The following is a 19,856-nucleotide window of genomic DNA, read 5'->3' as shown; positions in this document are numbered from 1 at the left end:
TGCCGTGTGTTAAGTCCTGGGGTATAACCGATGAAAATGCCCTTAAATGCACCCCTGAGACTTCAGCTTGAACATCTCTCTTCTGGGAAACCTTTCTAACTCCCAAGACTTAAATCAGACTTGCCTGTTTAAGCTCTTGTAACAACCTGAACTTCTCTTTCACAATTCTCAATGACTTGTAACTTTTTTCTTTTTTTTTGGATGTGCGACTTTGATCCTAGGCTGGAATCTATGAGGATCACATCCTTGACCATCAATGTATCCCTAACTCCTAGCACACATTTTGAAAAGTCTTGAACGAATGAATAAGCATAGGGTCCATGCCCTCAAGAGGCACTCCATCACTTGTTGAAAAATGAAATGCCTTCACCCTGAGAGCAAGAAGGAACAGCTTGCTCTTTCTGAGCCATACCTTGCCTTCACTTCTCCAGGTCAGAAAGAAGCCAAATTCATCCACTTTGAAGAGGCAGTTGGGTTCAAACACAAAGGATTCCTGTGAAAAAGAAATGTGTTGATCTGCATGACTCACACCATTTTGAATCTAATAAAAATGCAAATATCTTTTAGTCTCTAAACAAAAGAAAAATGCATCCTGAATCTAATGACCACATTTCTTATTATATTATATAATGTTTTCATTTTGAAAATTTCTTGCATTCATTTTTGCATTGAAAGACTGATCAATTTTATACAGCATCTTCTTTTAGGGTAGTTTTAAGAACAAAACACACTAATGTTCTGAAGGTCACAGAGGAGAAATTTGCTCTAAGATCTTGGAAAAGAGCTCCTGGAAGGAAGAAGGACTCCCAAGTTCCAGCCAACTAGTATCCCTCCACACAAGAGGAATTGTTGCTGGTTTCTAACAAAATGTCAGAAATCAGGAGATAATTTTTTAAGTCACTGATTTTTTTTTTTTTTTTTTGTCTATACAATTCAGCATTCAGATAATTCCTGAGCTTTTTGCTTTTATATTCAACCTCCCTTGGTGTCCCATAAACCAGAACTTAAGCAAGATTTTAAGCTACTCAAAGTGTAGTCCTGGGACCAGCAGTTTCAATCTCACCTGGGAGACTGATTGAATTGGCAGAATCTAGGGCTCCAGGCCAGATAGACTGAATCAGAATCTCTGGGGTGGGAACCAGAAATCTGTGTTCCAAAAAGCCCTCCAGGTGAGCCTAATGCTCACTAAAGTCTGAGAACCACTGCTGTGGACATCAGGAACTCTGTTGAAAACTACAGAATCAAAATTCAAATAAAGATGGAATGTTAGCCAAATGCAAGGGACCCAGAGCAGCTAAGTTGTATTTGCCAAAGGATTCCTGGTCTTTATTTTAGCAAGAAAGCAACACTTTTCTTAAGAACACCAGGAAAGTTCTATGTCAATGGAAGCAAAAGGGCATTCAGGGAATGAATCCAGATACCTTCTGCCCTCCATTTGCATTACATCAAGACTTGGCACCCACGTGTCAACAAATCCACTTGTTCTTCTCCTGATCTAAAGAACTTGTCCTCCTAGATAATTACAACACTGCTATAGAGAACCTGCCTGGCAAACAGGAGCAGGGTGTGACTTCAAACAAAGAGCAATTACTGGATTCAAGATTTTAACTGTAGTCCAGACTCTCAGCTTCACCCACCAAAACATATCTTTCCAAATTCCAAGGAAGCAGCAACATTCATCAAGGTAAACCCAATGTCAAGAGACTTGGCCACCTTAACGTGTCAGAATTTAGAGTACCAGGGGCCCTGAACAAAGCCCTTTTAAATTTGTTTGGGTAGTTTTCAAACAGGTGAAGAATTATCATAGGTATTTCAACTCTGTACCAGGCTCGTGCTTAGCACTGTAGTCACAGAGATGAGTAAGACGAAGGAAGGGGCATAATGTGACCTTTGCTTTTGGAATCAAAACCCAGTTCTGCCACTTATTATTTACCTTCTCTTGCAAAGACCCTTTTTAAGTCTTAGAATCCTTATCTAACAAAAGGAAGTATTTATACCTACCTTTTAGGGAATGAAATGAGATGATAAATTTAAAGTACCTTTACATTTTTACCATGAATGTGAATCACATAGTTACAGTTCAGCAAGTGGTAGCTACCATCCCTCATGTGTAGTTCAGTTTTATATTTTTGGTAGCAAATTATGAACAACATGAAATTGCCAATATGTGATATCTTTGACCCACAAAAATACACTTTTAGATGGTTCAACTTTTTAGAAAAGGCTTGACCCAGAAGTTGACATTTCAGATGGGTCTTAGAGGATGAGCAGAAGTTATCCAGGTGAAGCAGCATGGCAGGCATGTAGGCTTGACCTGCCAGTGGGGACTTCTGAGGAGCTGGTGTGGTTAGAACATCTTAAGGGGATGGTAGGAGATGAGACTAGACACATAAATAAGGCTAGATAAGAAAGGTGTTGTATGTCATACAAAAAGGTATTGAACTTGAACGAAAATGTCTTATATCATTACTGACTGAGAAATGAGAATAATCAATTAATTAAACTATGAGAATGAACACATTTTAGAATATTTCCCAAGTAATATCCTAATGGTAATAAAGAATTTCAGTGTTCAGAAGTATGACCTAAAGTGGCATTTACAGAGTAGATCCACAATGAATCAGCTACTCTCATTATTATTTACTTATGTGCACCCTATCCAATTCCAAATAAGGATTTGAGATTATCCAGGAAATATACATGATAAATAAGAATGATTTTCCAGCTTATTTTGATGTGGAACTTTCAGTTCCTTGGCCTTCTTAACTGCAAGGAGTTTTTTCTTTCTTCCTCTCTCAATTACTTAGTACCCTCAGACCTTACCATCGCCATCTGGAAATTTGGATTCCTAAACATCCCACTCTTGGACCCTTCCACCTGATGTTTTTTAGCCCCTAGCTCTACAGTCCTCACTCTTCTGTATTAATTTGACTTCTTGCAACTTCCTCTTCATTAACCCTGCCAATCTCTCACTAACCACCAGACTTCTCCTCCTTTTACTTCCATCCTTGTCTAGCTTATTTCCATGGTCCAATATTACAATCACTCCCTCACAGACACCCTCAACTCCTATGTCTCATTTTCTGTTTTCTTGGCCAAAAAACTAAGTCCCCCCTGTCCATTTTTTTATTGCTGAACTTGATGAAAGAAAACCACAAAACTGGACTGTCTGGCTTTGGTTTAAATTCAAGATTATCAGCTTCAAAAGGACAGTCAACATGACTTTCAACCTTGTAATTCTTTCTTAAAAGGTTCCCCACTCTTTGAAAGGCCTATCTCATTGCTTCTTCTCATACCTCTTTACTCCCAGCCAATTACTGGGCTTCACTGATTAAAGGAAACTCTTCAGATGAGAACTTTCTCCATCTTTACTCCTAATAAAGCACACTTTCTCCCATCAAAGGTCAATACCCCCATTTCTGCTCCAGATTCAATCTTCTTCCAGGTTCCATCCTCTTTCACCTACACAAGGATTTCAGTCTTCTGTTTATCACCACCCAATACTCAATTTTTTTCTCTATTAGATCATTCTGATCAGCAAACAAATATGTTCTAGCCATCAACACTTCCTCCTTCATTTACTCCCTCGTCTCTCATCCCCTTTCAGGGCATAATATCTTGAAGAGTCTTTCTCTAGCCATTGTCTCTACTATCTCCCTTCCCTACCATCTCTGACCAATTCCATCTGCCCTCTGTTTCTATCACTTGCTAACATTTCTCTGCCAGGTCCACCATGACTTACGTTCATGCTGCCAAATGCAGTGCGCGCATTCCTTTTCTCCTTTGATTTGATCTCTGAGTGGCTGACTATTCCCTCCTTTTGGAAACTCTGGAATGTTGATATTCTGACTGTGTTCTGTTCCTTTAAGTTCTTTTCCTTCTACATCCAACTTCTACATGTTCCACAGGAATTGGCTCTGGGAATTCTCATTTCCACTACGTTCCTAGACCTCCTTTAACCCCAGGGCTTTAATACCATCTATTTCTTGATGACTCCCAAATTTATAACAGGAGCCCAGTCTTCTCTGAGTTCCCAATTCAGACATCTAACTCTCTACTTGACATCTCCACACAGATGTCTCAAAACTAACATATCCATAGCTGAATTCTTTACTCCTCACCCTTATCTCTCTAAGTCTCTCCATCACAAGACATTCTGGGCTCAATAAATGTCACTAGTATCTATCCATTTACTGAAACTGAGAGTCATCCTTTTTTTTCTTTTTTTTCTTTTTGGCCACACTGCTTGGCTGGCAGGATCTTAGTTCCCTGACCAGGGATTGAGCCTTGGTCCTCGGCAGTGAGAGCACAGAGTCCTAACCACTGGACCGCCAGGGAATTCCCCTAAGAGTCATCCTTGACTTTCTATTCTTGATTTCATTTTCATAGCATTTTTCATATATATCCATTTTGCTCCATCTCTACTACCACCACCTTGGTCCAAAGCATCACCATCTCTCCCATGGACTGATCTTCCCACTTCTACTCTTTCTTTCCACAGCAGCCATGTTGATTCTCCAAAGTTTTAATAAGTTCATTAAAATCATTTAGTAGATCCCCATCATATTTAGGATAAAATCCCAATGCCTAGCATATTTAGGATAAAATCCCAACTCCTAGCATCTCCCATGGACTGATCTTCCCACTTCTACTCTTTCTTTCCACAGCAGCCATATTGATTCTCCAAACTTTTAATCAGTTCACTAAAGTCACTGACTTTTAATAGTTCTCCATCATATTTAGGATAAAATCCCAACTCCTAGCATGGCCTAAAAGGTCCTGCATTAATCTGGGTCCTAGAGACCTGATCTCACACCACTTTCTGCCTTTGTGTTCCCTCTTGTTCATTACAACCATCAGGACTCTTTTCCTTGAACTTCTTAAATTCTTCTAGCCTCAGGGTCTTTGCACTTGCTGTTCCGCCTGCCCAGAAGACTCTTCCTACTGTCCTTAGCTCCTCTTCATCCTACAGGTCTTGTCTTAATTATCCCCTCTTCAGAGAGGTTTTCCCTTACCTCCCTAATACTTTATTTTCTATTTTTATTTTCTATTACAGTATCCTGATTATTTCCTTGCTTGCAACAAAACACAGTCTGCAATTATTTCACTATTTATTGATTTATTGCCTGGCTCCCACATCAGAATATAACCTCTGTGAGGGCAGAGTCCTTGAAACTTTCTTGTTCACGTTTGTGTTCCAAGCACCTAGCACATCAAAGGCACACCGAAACTAAATTCATGGTTTAAAAAATAAGAAAAGACTTTTTTTTCAAATGAAATATATCACAGTAGGCCAATATATAAAACATAAACAAGAAGCTACTCAAGTTGAGGGGGCTGCACCAGGCCCAGAGCCCATCAGGGTCAGTCCCTGGAGGGCTGCCACCGACAGACATACAGATACCAGGGCACCACCCTGAGGCTGTCTGCCTAGAGGAAGCAGCACCTTTTTCTAAGTCATACAAGCTCATCTTAGAGGTTGGGTGTGGCCCCTGCAAAGAGTTCCTTTGCAAAATGGGATAAGAACTCTAAGGAAGGAGAAGAAAAGGCAAACTTGCAAAATAAGGACAGAGTAGAAGAGCTTTTAGAAATACTTGTTAAAAGGTCCCACACAATGAGAATTAGGTGCCTATTTGGCACTGGGCTCCCTAGCAACAAAAGCAAAAGGGGAAAAAATATCATTTACCAGGTGTCCATTTAGTTCATAGATAAAAAACATCAGATGTTAGGAGAATCAGCTGCCAGAACAGAAATTCTCCAGTGAGACCTGTAAGGAGCTGTGATAGATGCTAATGACAAGGTTTCCAACAAGGCCCACGATAAACTTGTCGACTGCGACCGGAAAATTCTCAGACCAAGTGGACTCAAACTACCCGTGAAAATCAGAGAACAGACCTGAGGGGTATGTGACAATCAGCTGAAAGGAACTGAAACCCAACCTATTTAGATTTCTCTGCACCTCCCACACATTCTCTATTCTTTTCCCCTAATAGCAGTTTTAAATTTCACACAGGTACCTACTGACCAGAACTTGGACTGTGGCCTCGTGACCACACTGAGGCTATAATATCCCCAGTTCCCTTGTCAGGAAAATCTTCCTCCAGACTTGAGCGTGGCAGGGGAGATGTCAAAGGAAGCTGGGCCCTTGCTCCTTCACAAATCTGTTTGTTTGCAATTAACAGATGGTAGTGGGATCCTCTGGTAAGGATGCAAACCATAATGTAACTTCTTCCAGGGGGCTCAGAATTTCAATTCTCATAGGACTTGGTTAAAACTCATTAGTCACGCTTTAGAGCTCAAGGAGTAGTTAACACATCCAGCCCAAACCAGCTCTTTCCTTTGGCCATTGGGAGAGACAGTGTGAAAGGAACAGGAACTCCTGTGAAAGCGGACAAGCTGGTAATCGGAGGGCATTCTGTTTGGAAGAAGCAAGAAGCACCACTTTTGCTGGAATCACTACAGTTAGAAGCTGTTCCTGCCTCAAGGATCCCTGTTCTGAGGGGTTTTTGCCCCTAGGGGCTTCCAGAGATGTTGCCCCCATTTCATCACGGATAGAGTATATTTAAAAGCTGTGGTCTCAGCATTATCTCTAGTGTATTTTTCCCCTAACACTTGCTATTTCAACATCATTCAATATCACAATTTATCTTTCAAAGATTCAAGTTACTTTCAAAATGATTTAGATTAAAAATATTTTTCCTTTATTTCAATTTTATAAGTGATTTGGTTAAACGACATTTCATACCATTTCTTTGCATATGGAGTGGTAGAAATCTCAGCAGGCCAAATACTCTAAATAGGAGGAAAGTATTTGGGTGGGATTTCTAGATAACAGGCAATAACAGGTGGTTGATTTTATTCTAACTGTGATTTGTGGTTATTTCTTACCTTTCCCTCTCCTGCTCTCTCACCCACAATTACTACTTAAGTTAACTGTGAATGACTATATTTTTCTACTGTGGGGTCTGCATCATCAAACAGGGAATAGTCAAGTCTCACTACTGGGAAGGGATAGTGATTTGGGGCTGGTTAATATACATGTTAACTTCACATTATTTCAATTAAACATTAGCTGTTCTGGGCCTCTTTTGTGCTTGTGATGGGATGGGTAGATTAGAATATAGAAGGAGTGAAATGAGTGAGGACTTCCACATTCCATCATGAGACTCCTGATTTCTGAGAAAGTGAACCCCTAGGAGGGGCACTGGGGCCCAGACCTTGTAGCTTATCCTTCCTGGGTTTGACTGTCAGCCTCCGCACCAGGCATCTGCCAGAGAATCTTGCACTGGTGCCATTTCATCTCTCCAAGCTTCACTTTTCTCACCTGTAACTTGAGAAAACTGATACCAACTTCACATGGCTCTCAAAGTTGAGAAAGCCCAAGTGCCTGGGACGAGGTCAATGCCAAATAACTGGTAATAGTTAGGAGAAAACTACTGTGTAATTCACGGCTACTATCCAACACTCTTCAACAGATTTTCTGTGATGATGCAAACGTGCCAGATGAACACAGCCCAACGTGGAGGCCATGAAGGTTATGTGGGGCTATGAAGCCCTTGAAATGTAGCTAGTGTGACAGGGGCCCTGAGCTTTTCATTTTCGTTTAAACAGCCAGGTATGATTAGTGGTTACCTTATCAGACATGCAGTATTTAGAAATAAGGGGAAAAATGTTTGAAGGATAGTCAATTCTTTAAAGCTACAGTGGATAAATAACAGACCTGCGATTCAAACTGGTTTCTCTGATTCCAAAGCCTGTGTCTGTTCTACCCTGTCAACCTTGCCGAGCAGGTCCCACTCTGCCTAAAATCAGTGGGTGTTTGGGTTGTCAGTGAATGAACACTGCCTTGGAGGCTCCACCTTTGGGTAAACATGGTTTGATCAACACTGGAGGAAGAGAAAGGGCTTTGTTAAGGCTGAAGAGGGACAAGTGAAGTCTGAGTTAGAGAAAGGCCACGAAGGGTCTAACCAAATATAAATAACATTATAAACCACTACCACCAAAACAATGCTAACTGAGCACCAGGCAATGGTCTGAGCTTTGTACACATTAACTTATTAATCGCCCAACTTCCCGTGACGGAGGTACTATTATTATTCCCATTTTACAGAGGAGGAGGCCATTGAGGTATGGAAATGAAGCGTCTTGCCCTGTGTCATGTAGCTGGTGGGGCAGAGCTGAGATGGATGGCTACACCGAAGCAGGCATTTGCATCACACCTGCTTTGAGACCTGTAAGTGAGAAAGAGACATTGTCAGGGAGTGGGCCCAGGGAACTGCTCAGCATCACATCTGAAGGAGGCTTTGCTGTTCTCCTTGGCACTGAAGGCCAGTAACCATCACTCAGATCAGAAGGGCTTGGGAAATGTTTCAGTTCTAGTTACATCATTTTTAAGGATTCTCTTGTGAACTCCATGAACTGTACAGACTGTATTTATTACCGGTTGTTGTAGAAAGCTATCAGAATTTTTTCTTGGATCCTGGTATAAAGAAAAGTTATTTTTCCTAATCTGTTGCGTTCCTTGTAATCTGACAGACAGTTTGAATCCCATAACTGTTTTTCTTTCCTGCATTACTCTGGCTACCATGATCAAAAGTAGCAAATCTGCAGCTCACTTCTTTCAATTTTATGGGACATTTTTGCTGCCCATAGAGTGGCTGCCTGTTAATTTTACCCCTAATTTGATGTACTTTCCCATTTTTTTTTCTGTCTTCAACTTAAATCCCTAATGCATTTTATCTAGTGGCACCTACTTCTATACTACAGCTGACTTTGGGATGTGGAAGAAACATGTGTAAATAAGCACGAAGCCCATTTCATGAACACCTGAAACTACTGGGCATGTTACATTGGTTTTAGGGTCCAACAGACCTGATCTAAACGTGGCTGGACACTTACAGGCTTATATGAGCTTTGTCTCTTCATCTCCAAAAGCAGGGATGGCAGCATGAACAATAACACATCTTACAGGCCACCTGTGGGCACTGCAGGGCTTGATGCATAATCTGCACCCATTACATTATTACTGATTATCAATATAAGAACACAGTGACCGTGACTGTGACTCATGTTGCTAGTATTGTGTATGATGAATCATCCAAGAAACAAACGTGGTAACTGCCGCCTCCCCTACCTTACAGATTCTCTCTGAGGTTAGCAAGTCTCCCCAGAGGACACAGATAATATGTGGCAGGATTATATCTATCGGTACATCATGGTGGGGAGAGCATCTCTGCCACGTGGGTCTTCACGATGAGCAGTGGTACCGTGCGCGCTTATTTCCACTGATCCAGAATGCAGATCGGGAGGTCTACACGTGAGGATAACCCAGAGCTTGTAAATGACTGTGGAGCTAGACTCGCTAAAGTGTGGTTTCTGCACAGAGAGGTCAGGCTTTCTTCTGTGCCCCAGCCAGCCTCAGTCCACATCAGGCACAGAGGGCAAGCCATCAGAAGGAAGTTTTAGTCCTTCCTTCTTCAAGGGCGTGTCGGGGAGTAGTGACCAGAGGAGACCGTCCCTGGGTTGGGAGCCCCTGCCTTGCACCTTCTTGATTTCGCTCTCAGATAGTGAGGGGCGATCAAGAGATTGTTAAGCAAGTTTTACAGGTGCTGGACCTACTATCTATCTTGGGTTCTCAATTCCACAGAAGCAGAAATGAAAAGTTCTCCTTCTCAGTAGCCAACCGTGAGCATTTAGAGAGCTGATTTCAGCAATGATCGTGAAATACAGCGAACGCTTATTCTGATAACAAGTAGAAGGATTTAATCCATTCATTTCATTTTATTCTGACCTCAGAAATGAAGAACATCATCAACTTTCAAAGTGACCTGGCTCGGGAGAGTCGACGAAGGCTGCTGAAAACGAGCAAGAGGAAGGGACAGCACCTTTTCTGACTTACGTCATCTTTTAAAAAAAAACTGGGGGCTTCCCTGGTGGCGCAGTGGTTGAGAGTCCGCCTGCCAACGCAGGGGACACGGGTTCGTGACCCGGTCCGGGAAGATCCCACATGCCGCGGAGCGGCTGGGCCCGTGAGCCATGGCCGCTGAGCCTGTGCTTCCGGAGCCTGTGCTCCGCAACGGGAGAGGCCACAACGGTGAGAGGCCCGCGTACCGCAAAATAAAAAGAAACTGAAACTGGGCCTGATGGTGTTTGTTATTAACAAGGGCTCTGACATATCCTTGGCTCTGTGAGAAGCTGATCAGCTCGATTAGGATCTGAATTTGGGAAGAAGAAGGAATTGCTCAAATGATCCACCTGAAAGAGTCAAACTCTGTATTTCTGTCTGCTCACTTTACGGTCCTCAATATTTAGGAATCTCCATTTTCTCTTTTACTTCCAGATAGAGATGTTGAATCTTTGGGTCTTAACTTTTAAGGTCTGCCAGTTTGAGATGTCAAACTCTGTATCTGTCTCTCTTTGTCCTTCCCTCTCCCAGAAGCATCTCTGTTGTGGGCATTTTGAGGCCAAGTATGAACACTTAGACTCTGCGAGGGCTCTTGTCTTGTAGCAGGGCACTGAGACAGGCTCCCTGATTCTTGCCAGACAACACTTGAAGAAATTATTCCTAAGATATTCGGCAATTACCTCTCAGAGTGCAAAAAGAAGAAGAAAGTCAACAAAACATGCCTTTCGATGGAGTGGGTGGTCACCCAAGAAAGTAACTTTCTTGGGCAGGAAAACTGTCATGTTAGTCAAAACAGTTGCTGTAGCAACTAAAATGAGAAAAATGAAAGAAGACCAGCTTACTCAGAGCCAGGGAGGAAAAGAAATGTTTTTTGCAACAAACATTTACAACAAACATTAAAAACATATGTCACCACCACCGCCACACACACATCCCACCCCAAAGATTCTCTCCTTGAGCCAACTTTAGTCAGGCTCCTCTGAATCTTATTCCCAAATAGGCCTTGACTTTTGGACTTCTGTGTCTGTCTTTGCATTGCCCAGTGTTAGCAAGAATCCTGCTAATAACTTGATTTAGCTAGAATCCTCCACCCTCAGTATCTGATCACCCTTAGTATCTGATCTGGTTCTTCAACCTCCACCATCTCCCAGGTGATGTCTGATCACCCTGGCTTGCCTTCAGCAGGAATCCTATTAGGGTGGTTTAGCCCAAATCTCTCCTTACCCCTGATGTTTCCTCTTAGTAATTCTCCATCCACTGACCCACCCCCCAACCTGCTCCTTGGCTATAAATCTTTTCTTCCTTATTGTATTCAAAGCTGAGTTCAAATTCTCTCCCCTTCTGCAAAACCCCCATTGTAGTAGTCTCCTGAACACAGTCTGTCTTATTTTTAACAAGTGTCATGAATAATGTTTTCTTTAACATCCTCCCCCTCCAAAATATTCTAAGAACATCAGAAGATGTGCTTTGCATAAGTGCTTGAAACAGGATCATAAGCTAGTAAATCCTTCTTTTCAGTAAACCACTTCTAATAAAAACACATTCAGTTCCAGAATAATAAATTACAACGAGCCAGGGATTATACATATAGCAACACAGAAGACATACATCTGAAGAGGCTGATCAAAGAAATAACAGTTTGAACTATGGCCAAATGGAGATGACAGTCCGTGTTGAATAGAGTAACTGAAAGGAAAGGAATCTCAAATAACTTTCACGGAATTTCCCTTTGAATATCGGCATTGCCCACTTAAATAGTCCAGCTTGTAAAAATGCATTTTTTCTGTCGCTCCCTTTCCACTTTTATCTTCTGAAATAGCTTATGTTTAGGCTTCAAAGATACACAGTCCCCACTGGCTCTAAGGACCAATCCTGGTTCTATCACTTTTTATTGTGTCTAAAAGAGGTGCAGAAATCACTGGCACATGCACATGGAGGACCACTGCTACCAACCTAGAGAATTCTGAGCACAGACTTGGCTTCAGAAAATTGCAGTCCAAAGGTTTAGTACATGACTCTTCTACCCTGACAGAAGGGCTGTTGCATGAGTTGGGTCATCTAGGAACAGACACCAAGATGAACTTGATTGATTACGGGGAATTGATTGATTGATTACGGGAAATGCGTATGAAAGAGAAAGGGGAGAAGAAACAGGAGTAGGCAGGGAGAGCCTTCAAACCACACTGGCAGGACTAATGACTGTGAAAGCAGAGGAGGGAGGAAGGATGAGCAGGTAGGAAGGGTCTCAGACTGCAGGGCAGCTGTGAGAGCGTCTCCGCCAGGTGGATGGGAGCCCCAGAGCAACAACCACCCACCAGAGGAGCCTCACCTGGGGCAGGAAAGGGCCGGCTCCAGTCTCTGCCATGTCACTCATTGGCTGGGAGCCTCGGCTGAACGTCGCAGGGGTGAGGATGCTGCAGCGGAGGCCATCCCACTGACTCCACTCCTAGTGAGTTTTGTCTTGGAGGGAGATGTAAATGGCACAGCTCCACGGCTGCCACAGATGGGATCTCTTGCTAACCCTTCTCTAGACCACCCTAAAGGAGCTCCAGTTCCAGTTTCTTAGGACCCTTAAAAGTCTTTACAAATTAGGAACCATTTAAATAACAATCAATTTGAGTCCCAGATATGTAACCAAGGAATTGCTGGATCATCAGAGATGCTTATTAAATATCTGTGAGGTGATGAATGAATTCCCTGCTGGGGACACAGCAGTAAACAAAAACAATGTATCTGTCTCTTGGTTTATATTCTATGTGTGACTTTGACAATGAACAACAAGCAAATAAATAATATATCAGGAATTGATAAATGCAAAGGTAAAAAAATCTAAAGGGTAAGGGCTGTGTGTGTGTGTTTGCACGGGCACATGCGTTTTTTAAGTAAGATGATGATGAAGGCCTCTTTAGATGAGGTGACTTTGAGGAAAACTGGAAAGAAGTGAGGAAGTAAACCAGGAGAACTGATGATACATGGAGAAGAGCAGTCAGAGCAGAAGCTGCAAGTGCAAAAGCCCTGAGGTTTGTGTCTAATACTTCCAGGGAACATCAATGGGACAATGAAGTGATGGGTTTTGTAAGGGATTTGTAAGGGGACAAGTAGGACCCTGGAAATTATTTGGAATGAGGTAGGAAGCCACTGAAGGTTTAAAGTGGAAGAGGCGTATATTCCAACTTAACACTGTAAAAAGATCCATCTTACCTATTCCTCATCATGTCTCTGTGAGGTAGGTATTATCACCCCCATTTTCCTGACAAGGAAGCTGTGGCTTAGTGCCTAGTGGGTTTAAGACTGGCTCATGGTTAGATCTCTTGAGCAGCAAAGCCCAAGTTGAAGCTATTTCTGTTTAACTCCAAATCCATGCCCTTAACCAACTATGTGTACTTCAAACTCTTCAAGAAAGAGTTCTCTGGCAAAGATTTTACCCTAAATACCACTTAGTACAAACCCTTTATTTGCAAACAATATCCTGGCAACTTGGCTCTGCTTGAGCATCCAAAAACTAGGCTCCTTTTTGCATCTCACCAAAGTTGAGAGAATCACCTGCCCTTTTAGGTACTTGGAAGAAGACAGTCCACAGTAGGAGAGCACTGGAGGCAGCAGCAAAAGTGTCCTCAGGGTGACTCTTCAGTAGAAAGAGTATGTTGGCTTACATTCCTGGGAAGCTATTCTGGCTCAGCCTATCCGCTTCATTAAATGTTTTGATGAGGCAGGATTTCAGAGCAATTGCCTACTATTTATGGTTTTAAGAATAAGCAGTTTAAAAACCATGTGTTTCTTATTAATTTATCAGAATCAATATTCAGTATTAAAAGACAGGTTTCCCTGCTGAGGATATGTTATGTCTATTTCTACTGATTGAAAGAAAATGTAATAGCACAGGGGACTCTATTCAATATTCTGTAATAACCTATATGGGAAAAGAATCTGAAAAAGAATGGAAATATGTATAACTGAATCACTTAGCTGCACACCTGAAACTAGCACAGCATTGTAAATCAACTATACTCCAATAGAAAATAAAAATTAAATTAAAAAAATAAGTTCATCACATTGTAAATCAACTATACTTCAATAAAAATTGTTATAAGTAGGTAAATAAAAATTAAAAGTAAATAAAAGATTTCATTAAAAAAAGGAAATGTAAAAAAAAAAAAGTAAAGAAAGGATATATTATATTCCTTTCATATAGTACATTTTATCTAGTTGTGTGGGGTCTTCTCCCCCCAGAATGTAAAGACTAAGAAAGTCCTGCTTAGTACTTTTCTATCCTTAAATGCTGATTTTCACTGAGTCTAAGGTAGAGGTATTAGCGTTTTTAGGGTTGCTTATGAGGCAGTTATTTGCCCTTAGGGGCAAATAAATGAAAAATATTTTTTTTGCCCATCCTCATTTCTTTAGCAGAATCCAATTAAGAATGCCCGGCTATAGTAATATAATAATTATGGTCTTAAATAGATAAAGCAAATCGGTGACTAAAAGAGTTAAACAGCCTTCATTAAGGAACTTCAGAAAGTGTTTTTTCAATAGGTAGTTTTTTTTTTTTTCAATCATACATAGTTCCCCAAAATATGTTTCTTTGTGTAGGGAAGGAATAAGATTTCCTTGACCTACTTAGGGTCCCCGGCTGGGTCTGAAAATTAAACTGACAAAACAGATCAGCAGGAGAAGAGCATATAAATGTATTTAATGTAAGTTTTAGGTGACCTGGGAGCCCTTATAAGAAAACGAGGACTAGAAGAAACAGTTAAGCTTGAGTATTTTTGTGCTGGGTTTGCGGAAAAGTAGACAGTTGTGGAGAAATATGAGAGTCAAGGAGTATGAGGTAAGTGTAATAAACTGGGAGGGGGGGCTTCGGAAGGCCTGTTTGTTCAGATTCTTCTCAGAGCCCCTTTTTCTTCAGAAGATAAGGACCCCCCTTTCATCCAGGAGTAGGAAGCATACCTCTCACATGTGGGTTTTATGACCTGTTTCAGAGAGGAGGGGAGTAGATGGGAAGGTCAGAGTGACCTTCCTGATTCTATTGTTTTCTCAAACTCCTTCACCTTAAAATACTCAATATACTAAAGGTGCCATATTTGGGGGTGGCATATTCCGAACCCCATCATTTGCAAATGGCAGCCATTCCAAGATGTCAAGTCATCGTACTGATAGCTGTGATTCCTGTATGTTCTCTTCATCAAGACATCAGTTCTGGAGACTGGCTCTGTCCATGAATACATGCTGGGTAGTAGGCAATTTCTTAACTGATTTAAGCTTCTCTTTCCCCACCTGTATAACGTGGAAAACAATCTCATTTAATCCTCGCAACCACCTGCGGGTTTAAAGAGATGATTGACGTCAAGTGCTTAGCACTGTGCCTGGCACCTAGAAGAGCTCAATAAAGTCTAATAGGTTCAACTCCTCTGGAAAAAGGAAAAGTCTCTTTTAGTGAACAGTCTTCCCCTGTTTATCTGAATTGCCTGTTTGGGGAGATTAGTTGTAAAGGACTTTAAATGGATTTATTTTTCCTTCTAAGGAAGTCTAAAACTCCTTCCCTTGCCCTATGCCTAGTGGTTCTTAAATTCGAGCTGCATCAGGATCACCTGGAGGGCTCTTAAAACAAAGACTGTTGGAGTCCACCTGCAGTTTCCATTCCCAATTCAGTAGGTCTGGGGTGGAGCCTGGTTTTGGCACTTCTAACAAGTTCTGCATGTGCAGCTAAGGCTGCCGCAAGGATCACACTTTGAGAACCACTGCAGGCTAGCTAGCATGGCATCTTTCAGCTCAGCCTGTGAACGGTTATGTTACCTCAGGTGAGGTGTTCAACCACATTAAGCCTTGATTTTGTAATCTGTAAAATGAGGCTACAAAGACCCACCTAACAACAGGGTTCTTAGGAGGCTTGGATGAAATAATGTCTGTAGAGCATTTACACAGTGATGCCATTTGTAGAGCACCTGGCGAGGGTTCACAATGGCAGCTATTTCTACTGCAAGTGAGGTAGGAGGGAGGTGGGCCCTGGCTGGACAGCTGGTATTTACCAAGTGAAGTAAAATTAGAGCTTTGTTTTCCTTAGACACGCCAAGGACAAAGTTAATGGCAGGAGCTGAGCTCTGCTGGAATAAAGAGATAAGATGACCACCCCTGAGGTCAAGGAGAACTCCCTGGACTGCACATGTGTAGAAAGGCTCCTCTGGGGCCAAAAGGGAGGGGGCACCACCCCATAATAGGTGATCTCAAACCTCCCACAGGCCTCTGTGCTGGAATCCATCTTGGCAAAAACACATGCATGCATGTTGGAGAGGGTCCTAGGACAGGTGAGGTGTGGAAAAGAAACGAGATAATTGGCCCAAGGTAAACAACGACCTGGAAAAACTGCCCTATATAAATGATTTAACCACCTCTTTACTGCACTCCTCATTAGGGAGGATGTCCACACCCTTTCTCTTTGGGTGCGCATCTCTGCCTTGCTTCTGCCTTACGTAAACAGCTTCCCTGTGTGCTCTCCCACTGGTTGTGCCGTGCTAATAATAATAAATTTTGTACCTGATTTTACAGTTTTTGCCTCCTTGAAACATTCTTGTTTTCAAATGGGGCAAGAGCCAGGGCCTCTTTGCTTTTAGCCTTTAGCCCCTGGTGGACTAGTGGCTAGAATTCCTGGTTTACATCCACGCTACTCAGGTTCAATTTCTGGGCAGGAAACTAAAACCCTGCTTTTCAAGACCACTTGCTGCTGTCTCTCTGAGAACATAAGGACTGAAAAGCATCCTCCCTAAAAAGAACCAAAACCAGTAACAACGAAAACATTTATCATCATTTTTAGAAGTAGGGAATTCATTCACATGAAACTGAGTTTAAAGAAATGCCATTTTCTTACTTGAGAACGGACTTCAAAATGATTCACTTTAAAATATGCTGTATATTTCATTTGACTGTTCATTTGTTCACACTTGAATGAACTCCATTAATTCAATGGCCAGGCCACACGCATGAACAGAGTGTGATCCCAAACAGAATGCAGCCAGGATGTTCTCTGGGCCCCATCGCCATCAGGCTGGAGATCCACAAGGCTGCACTCGTCAACCCTAATTAAAGGATGCCTGACCACAGCCACTGACCTCCTGCTCCCCTGCAGCTATAGACAAGATTTGAAGGAGCAGATATTGTGCATTTTCCTATTTACACTCAGGTAGAAAAAAAGCAATAAAAAACTAGCACTGTCCACCTGAAACTAACATGATATTGTAAATCAACTACATTTCAATTAAAACCAAATGTTAAAAAAAAAAAAAAAACAAGCACTGTCATTTTAGCCACTGAATTTTAACTAAATTCTTTAGCATAGCAGTCAGACTCCAGAGACCTAAGTAGCTCCTCAGCTAGCTCCTTATATTTGATTTACTCATTATTTATACACTTTCTTTTTGTGTTGTATTGCTTCATTTTGTTTTCACCAGCTCCTTGTAAATTGAACGCCCGCCCGGATTTCCTTCTCTAGCTTCCTAGTGGATGCATGTCTCATCTTCCCACAAATAAGTCCTTCCTACACCCTTGACTAGCATGAACCTCGAGTATTAGAGTTTTCCATGAGACTGACTCAGACACCATTTCATGGGTGAGATGCTCCTATTCCTCCAGGGAATAGAGTTTTCTTCTACCTTTGTGAAGCAATGAAGAAATGTAAACCCAAAGAAACTTCACAGAGAGGGAAAAAACATAAAAGTGAGAAGAGTAAGCAGAAACAAGTAAACAAAACTGGAGCATCTTAGACAAGAGTAACTGATTATTCAGCAAAAGCCAGTACAGTTATAGAGAAAAGGGAACAAAATTGAGGAAGACTAAACTGAAAATTTAATAATACATTCATAAGGGAAAATGACTGAGCTAAAAGTAATTACCTGAAAGTATCATCATCACCATCCAAACTAATTTGTTATTCATTTCTATGTATCATTATTCGTCTTCTAAGCTAGGTGTCTGCAGACCACAGCCCTGTTTTTGAAAATAAAATTTTCTTGGAACACAGCCCATTCATTCATTTACAGATTGTTGAATGTTCTATGACTGCTTTTATGCTACAAAGTTAAGTAGTTGTGACAGAGACCCTATGGCTTGCAAAACCTAAAATATTTAATATCTGGTCCTTTACAGAAAAAGTGTGTTGACCCCTGTTCTGTGCCTTTTCAATGCAAGATGATTGATTACATAAAGAGTACCTAAAATCACCGTGGTTAACTGCAGAGAGGGACACACTCCTTCACCCCTCCCTGAATCTCGCTGCTCGCAAGGTGACTTTGCAGCCCCTCCCAATGTCCCCACTTACTTTGGTCTACAGCATGCAGCAGAAACTCGGCTGTGTGCAGGAAAGAACAAGCTCCATCTGCTTGCAGGAGGATGACAGACCAGGTGGGGTGGAGATGAGAGGGTCCTGCTAAGACCATCCTAAATCAGCCAGCCCCCAGTTGGACCAGCAAACACTTGAGTGTGCCCATTCCAGCCCAGATGGCTGACCCACAGATTCAGACTACATAAATGGTTGCTGTCCTAAATCACTGAAGGGAATTAGAACGTGCCATCCCAATATATGCCACTTTGCATATGGATTTTTCTGAGCCGAAGGCAATTGAGAATCAACAAATGCAGAAAGAAACCTGGTCAGAGCTTCCCTTATCTAATTAAAGCAGAAACTTCTGAGAAATAAAGCCTTCCATATAGCCCCCCTCCAGGGTGTTTTGTGGCCATGAAGAAGAAAGTCAGCACCAAGATGTGTCTGCACAAACCTTACTTAAAATAACCCTGATGTTCCATTAGTTTCACCATGTATTTACTGTCCCACAATTTCTTGCCCCTAGAAGCCCACTAAGCTCACTAAGGCAGGTGAAAGGACTTGCCCAAGGTCATAACTTGTAAATGTCAGGGTCAAGGCTCAAATCAGAGTCTTTTGTCTTCAAGTGCACTTACTTCCCAGAATTTTGCAAACCATACAGACCTTTCCTTAAACACTTCCTGCTTGGATGACAATGGTCTCTAAGCTTTGGGGGGTCTGAGAGCGCAGATAATGTTATTAGCACTGTTATTTCAAAGGAGGGTCTAGAGGAAGGAACAGGTCTGGGCGTTCTTGCAAAACCCCGGCTGATACTAGCTCTTGCAGCTCCGGATTGTTTCAGCGTGATTAAGTGATTAAGTGCTCAGGCTCTGGCCACAACTTTCTTACCATATGAGGAAGAGGTCGCAAGATGATGATGAAGAGAGAGGTAACTGAAGGCGGGTAGGTGTAGAATCATAGGATCCTTAGCTGAAATACAATACATACTCTTCAGACCCACCTACCTTCCTAGCTCCCCTTTTCTAGCACAGAGATATTAAGAAAATTGCCCGTAGAGATACACCAAGTAAAAGGAAGGGCTAAGATTCCAGCTCACCTTCCTTAAATTAAACTTCTGGTGTTCTCTAACCATACTCTGTACCTCTGGTGTGCACTTTGCACCCCGCCCCTTACAAATCCATTCTCCACACAGCTACCAAAGTAACTGTCACCAGAACGTAAACCAGATCACGTCAGTCCCTGTTGAAAATGGCTTCCCATAACACTCAGAAAGAAATCCAAGCTCCCCATCCCTGTCCTATGACCACTGAGCTCATACTCAGATGTGCATCCAAGTCTCTTAGAGGACTAGTTAAAACGTACACTGCTGGGCCCATTCCCGGAGTTTCTGATTCATCCATGAGATGGGCTGAGAATGTGCATTTCTGATAAAGTTCTAGGTGATGCTGATGATGCTGGTTTGGGGACCACACTTTCAGAACTGCTGCTGTACGCAATGAGGCTTCTGCCTACTTCTCAGACTTCTGTTCATACCATGCCCTTGCTCACGACGCCTACTCCAGCCAGGATGCCAACAGCACCCCTGGGAGTGGAGGACGGAGGAAGGAACAGAATGCATCCATTTGTTCATCCTCTTGGGTAGTT

General features: G+C 42.0%; 1 protein-coding gene across 5 annotated transcripts in view; it reads right to left on the bottom strand.

Moving 5' to 3' along the window:
- The window catches only part of PLCB4 (phospholipase C beta 4), a 428,120-nt gene that overhangs the window by 128,886 nt on the left and 279,378 nt on the right, over positions 1-19,856 (bottom strand). For all 5 annotated transcript variants that reach the window (XM_049699214.1, XM_049699215.1, XM_033440307.2 and 2 more), the window contains one exon: positions 413-493. In XM_049699214.1, coding sequence (XP_049555171.1) covers positions 413-493 — 81 coding nt within the window. The remainder of the gene's footprint in view (positions 1-412; positions 494-19,856) is intronic.

This window comes from Orcinus orca, chromosome 16 (assembly GCF_937001465.1).
Source record: "Orcinus orca chromosome 16, mOrcOrc1.1, whole genome shotgun sequence".
NCBI lineage: Eukaryota > Metazoa > Chordata > Mammalia > Artiodactyla > Delphinidae > Orcinus > Orcinus orca.
The sequence above is the reverse complement of the archived record's forward strand: the minus strand, read 5'-3'. Positions and strand labels throughout refer to the sequence as shown.